The 6,000-nt window shown below is 53.0% G+C and overlaps 1 protein-coding gene across 3 annotated transcripts in view; it reads left to right on the top strand.

Annotated features, from left to right (window-relative positions):
• Positions 1-4,637: 4,637 nt before the first annotated feature.
• NKAIN2 (sodium/potassium transporting ATPase interacting 2) overlaps positions 4,638-6,000 on the top strand; it is a 517,696-nt gene continuing 516,333 nt past the window's right edge. For all 3 annotated transcript variants that reach the window (XM_085217384.1, XM_085217383.1, XM_085217382.1), the window contains exon 1: positions 4,638-5,133. In XM_085217384.1, coding sequence (XP_085073510.1) covers positions 5,080-5,133 — 54 coding nt within the window. In that variant the 5' untranslated portion in view covers positions 4,638-5,079. The remainder of the gene's footprint in view (positions 5,134-6,000) is intronic.

Below are 6,000 nucleotides of genomic sequence, written 5' to 3'. Positions count from 1 at the left end.
CTGTCACCAGAGAGCAGAGCTCAGCACTGCCCTTCCACTCTCCTTGTGAGGAGCAGTAGACGCTATGGGGTCTCTGCTCAGCCTCCTCTGCTCTGGGTTGAACAAACCAAGTGACCCCAGCCGCCCTTCATACACCTTACTCACTAGGTCCTTCACTATTTTGTAGCCCTAAAGTACAAACGGTAGACATACAAGTAGGGTTGGCATGCAAGTTTTATTAAAGGAAGGATATACAAGCTGGGCTTGTGGCTCTAGAGGGGGAATTGTTTGGCCTGTGGCTTGCTGTGGAAAGCCCTCACCCTCCCCAGGGTTGTGGTTTTGACGTTCCCTAAGTCTTCAACTTCCCATGGTGCTCCCCCAGGCTCAGGGACAGACTTGCAGCCACTTAGAAAGGCTGTCACATTACCAGGCACACTGCTTGAGGCTGTCTGCCACTGTGCCATTAAAGACATGTTTTCTACTCATCCCAAAGGGCAGACATTGTATATATACAATATATACACTATAAATGAGTTCTTATAACTTGGACTGTAGAATACAACGGAAGCCTTGCATTTCCAGTCATTAGCGAAAGCCACAAATTTTGGAAATAACCATTTCCCAGAGATGACTTATAAAAAAATAACACTTCATTATGAGAAGAACAAAAATAATTTTTATCTTTTTTTTCCCCTTCTTGTTATCTCTTTAATGTTAAAAACCAATGGTTGAAACCACCGAAGTCTATATAAGTTAATATTTTGCATAGCATAACCTTCAGTGAAGAGCACTGCACAGCCTAGTTTCTAAGAAAACTGGTTTTGTTTTGACAAGTTATGAACATTCAGAAATTACTCACTGCACACACACAACAGACCTTTTGTTAAGTCTAACTGGGAACATATAAAGTGATGTTACTGTATGTGCATGGCTGACTGTGCTGTGTGTTGGAACTGCAGAGCCTGTGAGCAGGCTCAGACTAGCCCGGGAAGGTCCCTGAGCATCTGAGTATAGCTGAAAGTGATTTTCCTGAAGTTCTCTGAAGCACTCAGGCAGTGGGCTCAGGGTAGTGCTGTAAGCATTCTCCTCCTGCCAGAACCATTCCAAACTTGTTTTTTTCCTTTTTTACTCCCCTTCCAATATATAATTTGTAGCTTCCCTGACTGCACAGAGCAAGCAAAGGCAAGCCCACAGCAAGTGACGAACCTGCTGGTGGTGAGGCTGGGAGAGGAGGAATTCTCCAACGACTCAAAAGCTGGCTGCAGCTGTAGACTCTCCCTATTTGACAAAAGGATTTAACAGAGAGGGAGGGATGCTTTCTGCTTAAACCTCAGTTTTTGGTAAGACTCATGCTTGGAAAAGAAGAATGCGATAGAGAGAGACAGCTGCAGAGGTTGCACCAGGCTCAAACAAGACTGAGGAACAGAGCAGCTCGTATGAGTGACTTCTGTGACTTCAATTCTGAGGCCTTGCTCTGCTCTTTGGAGGGCCCTTACCAAGCAGCTATGGTCACGAGCAGAGGTAGGACAAAATACAGGCCACATGTGAGCGTAGTGCAGCATTCAGTACTGTAGGACACTGTCCCTAGTTCCTAGTGAAAAATGGGGCCCAGAGGAGCCCAGGAGGCACCAAAGGAATTAGGATATTGGAGTAGAAAAAGGCAGATAGGGGAAAGGTGAGCCATGGACAGAGGGAACAGGAGAAGGCAAAAAGCAGAGGTTCTGACTAAGAGGCAAAGCTGCAGTAGAAGGTGCTGAGAAAGAGAAAAGAGTAACAGAGCACTGGGAAGCTACAGGACACCATGGAGATCCTCCTTTTGGGCTCTCTCGTATTTTCCTTAGGAAAACTCCCATAGTACTAACACCCAGATCAGCTATGGATGTGCAGCATCAGCTTCTCAAGGGTCCCAGTCTCTGATAATCAAATGCATTGTTCTTGCCATGTTGCCAGTTTTAAGGTGACAACTCTTGCAGATGAATAAAAGTGTTTTCAGTTTCTTTTTGGCCACCCTGACATCTCAGTGAGGTGGGATTCACTGTATCAACAGAAACCTACAGTGAGACAGAAGCAATTACAGAGCAACCGTGATGATACTCCTACACCTAATCCAGTTCAAATCTATAGCCTGAACAACCATAATGCCAGATAACACCTGCACTCCAATAACAGTGATGTAAAAAAACACCATGAGTGGCATTCTGACAAGGTCAAGAAAGACCTCGCTCTGCTGGGTGAAATGCTGGCTGAATGGCTGGGCCCAAAAAGATGTGGTCAGTGGGATTAAATCTATTTGGCAGCCAGTCATGAGTGGTGTCCCCCAGGGCTCAGTACTGGGATTGCTTCTATTTAACATCTTTATTAATTATCCTGATGAGGGGACTGAGTGCAATCTTAGTAAGTTTGCAGATGACACCAAGCTGGGAGGGAGTGTTGATCTGCCTGAGGTGAGAAAGGCACTACAGAGGGATCTGGATAGACTGGATCGATGGGCCAGAGTAAACTGTAAAAGTTTCAATAGGGCCAAGCGTCGTGTCCTGCATTTTGGTCACAACAACCCCAGGCAACCCTACAGGCTTGACGAGGAATGGCTGGAAAGCTGCCTGATAGAAAGGGGCCTTGGTGTACTGATGGACAGACAGCTGAATATGAGCCAGCAGTGTGCCCAGGTGGTCAGAAGGCCAATGGCATCCTAGCTTGTACCAGGAATGGTGTGGTGAGAAGGACCAGGGAAGTAATCCTGCCCCTGTACTTGGCATGGTGAGGCCTCACCTCAAGTACTGTGTTCAGTTTTGGGCACTTCAGTTCAGAAAGGACATTGAGGTGCTAGAACAGGTCCAAAGAAGGGCAACAAGGCTTGTGAAAAGCTTGGACAAATGTGCCCTATGAGAAGAGACTGAAGGAATTGGGGCTGTTTAGTCTGGGGAAGAAAAGGCTGAGAGGAGACCTTATTGCTCTCTTCCAGTATCTGAAAGGTGCCTACAGTAAGAGCGGGTTGGTTTCTTCTCACTGTTGACAGGTGACAGGATGAGGAGAAATGACCTCGAGTTGCATCAGGGGAGGTTTAGGTTGGATATAAGGAAACACTTCTTTACAGAAAGGGTTGTTAAGCACTGGAATAGGCTCCCCAGGGATGTGGTTGAGTCACCATCCCTGAATGTATTTAAAAACCATCTGGATGTTGTGCTCAGGGACATGATTTAGCGAAGGGTTGTTAGTTAGGGTACCATGGTTAAGTTGCAGTTGGACTTGATCTTTAAAGTCTTTTCCAACCTAAGCAATTCTATGATTCTATGATTCTAAGACCATTTGAACCCATAGGTGCCTCCTCAGGTACTGAGGTGAGTGTGCTGGTTGTGCTCAGAGCACTTCATGGCCAGTGGTTTGGCATAGCAACAACTTCTGGTAGCACAGAGACAGCTGACAAGCACAAGGCTGACCTGATGGAGCAGAGAACAATCAGTGTCACCCTTGTAAGTACATTGTTTCCTTTTGGAATGCTCATTACTTTGTATAGCATTTCAGGATTCATAACTGCTAACCTGACAGCCTGTAGCTATTTGGACAAGCCTGCATGGAAAATGAGAGGCTTTCAGGGTGTCATGTTTCCAGAGAGCTTCTGGTTCCACATATTTTTGCTGCAAATGAACACGCAATCTGAGCCTTACAATGTTCCACCAGTTCATAAGTGTTGATGTCACTGATAAATCTGCATCTGTTAACAGACAGCTCAAAAAAAAGTGACCTGGTCCAAACACAATGTCAAGATTGTTGCTGATGACACAGCAAGGAAGAGATTCTGAGGCTAACTTCAAAATGTGATACAACATTTTCTGCCAACTTTATGCACTCTGGATATTTTAAGTAGCAGAGAAAGCTTGGACCATGCCAGCCAGTGCAGCTCATCGTGAAGGGGAGCTGAACCTCCTTCCTAAACCAGTTAATATTTTTGTCCTAAGACTGTCATTTTTGCCCTTCTTTCCTTGCTCTCGCCCTAAAACTCCCGGCCTCTGCACCTGATCCTTCCCGGTACTCCAGATCGTTCTGTTCCTACCCGTCCCCGCCTCCGCGCTCTGCCGTGGTCGTCTACGCGGCCGTGGAGCGCCGCGGTCCCGCAGCTCTGGAGGAAGGAGCTCTCCCCGGTGCCGGCAGCTTGCGCGGAGGCCGGGCCGGCGCCCTTCTCTGCATCTCTCGCGGCGGCCCGGCAGGCGGCAGCAGAGCGCCCCTCGGGGCCGTGGCCGTGCCGGCTCCTCTTCGCGGGCCACGGTTGGGGGTGGCGAAAGATGCGCTCTGCCCCGCTGCGGGCCCGGCCCCGGGCCTCTCGCTTTGCGGAACGGTGTGCGGACGGCCAGAGTACGCCGGTCTATGTCAGGCCAGGCCGAGGCGGGGTGCGGGAGAGCCCTGGGCGTGTAGGCGCGGAGCGATGTCCTGCAGAGACAAAGGCGCGTGGGTGCGGGGGGGTCGTGAAGCATCCTTCGCCACGCCAGAGCAGACAAAGCGGTAGAGAAGCGGCCGGCCGGCACGGCACTGCGCCGCACCCCCGGGTCTTCCAGTGCTGGGCTGCAGAGCCCTGCCGGGAGGAAGAGGAGGAAGAGGAGGAAAGAGGGTGGGGGTGCGCCTCTGCCGCGGGCAGAGGGAAGCCGCTCTCTGAGCGTGAACCGAGCTCCGCGCCGCCGCCAACCCGCCCGCCTTGCCTCGCCTCGCCTCCCCGTCCCTCCGCCCTCCTCCCTCCCCCCGCCTCCCTCCCGCCGCAGCCGGCCGCGAGCCCGGATGGTTTGCGAGCGGAGTTGAGGGGGCAAACTTTGAAGCCCAGATGCCTCTGGGGCTGAGCGGCAGAGCGCGGCTGCTCCTGCAGGCACCTGCCGCCGCCCTCCCTCCGGCGCTGCCGCCCTCCGCGGGGGCGGCCGGCCCCGCTGCCGGCGGCCGCCGAGGCGGCGGGCGCTGCGGCCGCGGCTGAGGGCGGGCGGACGGCGGGCGCGCCCCCATGCGGGTCCCGGGCCGGGGCGCGCCGACGGCAGGCGGGAGCCGGGCGGCGGCCGGGCGGTGCTCTCCCGCCGCCTGAGTGGGCGCGGCGCGGGACGGCGGCGCGGGGTGCCGGGAGCCATGGGCTATTGCAGCGGCCGGTGCACGCTGGTGGCGGTGTGCGGCGCGCAGCTGGTAAGTGGCGGCGGGGGCGGCCCGCGTAGGGAGGGAGAAAGGGAGGGCGGGTGGGAAGCGGTGGGGCTGTTGGGCGGCTCCCCCGTGCCCGGAGAGGTGTCCGGGGGCACTGCCCGCGTCCTGGGGTCGGCGCGGGGAGAGGCGGACGGGCGGGCGGGAGATGGGGCTGCGTTACAGGTAGTTCGGCGCGGCTCGAGCTGGGCGGGCGCGCGGCGGAGTTAATAAAGTCGGGCATTTGTGGCAGCCTGAGCTCAACTTGGTGCCCGCTCTGCCGCCGGCGCTCGGCGTTATGCGCTGCGTGGCCGGGGCCGTGTCACGCGTGGTGCGTGGCTGGCGGGCAGTGTGCCGTACAGGTGTGTGCGTGGGAAGTTGCTCTGTCTGCCCTCTTCTGCAGATGTGTATTTTTGTGTCTTTCAGACTTAGCGATGTGTGCTAACATTTTATCGTTAGGCTGTTACGGAACGGAACAGATTATATCTTTATACTCACGTATACAGGGGACATGTGGCAGCATTTGTAAGCTCCACTTCCAGGCGAAACTAGACTGAGTTTGAAAAGTGGGCGCTGAAATACAATAACAAAGAAACTGCCTAAAAATAAACCCGCTTCCAAGGTGTGTACACGGCATACAGTGGTACTGTAGCACTTTCAAAGTGACTGCGTTTAAAGTTAATGAACTGCAGGAACGTCTCTTCTAGTAACATGTACCTGGATTAGTATCATCCAGTCTGGTACATGATGTATGGCATTCCTATGGATTTGGAGGCTGTGACACATGGCTAAAGACCATTCCTTCTTTTCTTTAGACCTAGTGTGGATGTGCTGGCAGCACAGGTGCAGATAGCACCTCTGTTAAGCAGTTAACCT

Source organism: Meleagris gallopavo, chromosome 2, assembly GCF_905368555.1.
Source record: "Meleagris gallopavo chromosome 2, MGAL_WU_HG_1.1, whole genome shotgun sequence".
NCBI classification, from domain to species: Eukaryota; Metazoa; Chordata; class Aves; order Galliformes; family Phasianidae; genus Meleagris; species Meleagris gallopavo.
The sequence above is the reverse complement of the archived record's forward strand: the minus strand, read 5'-3'. Positions and strand labels throughout refer to the sequence as shown.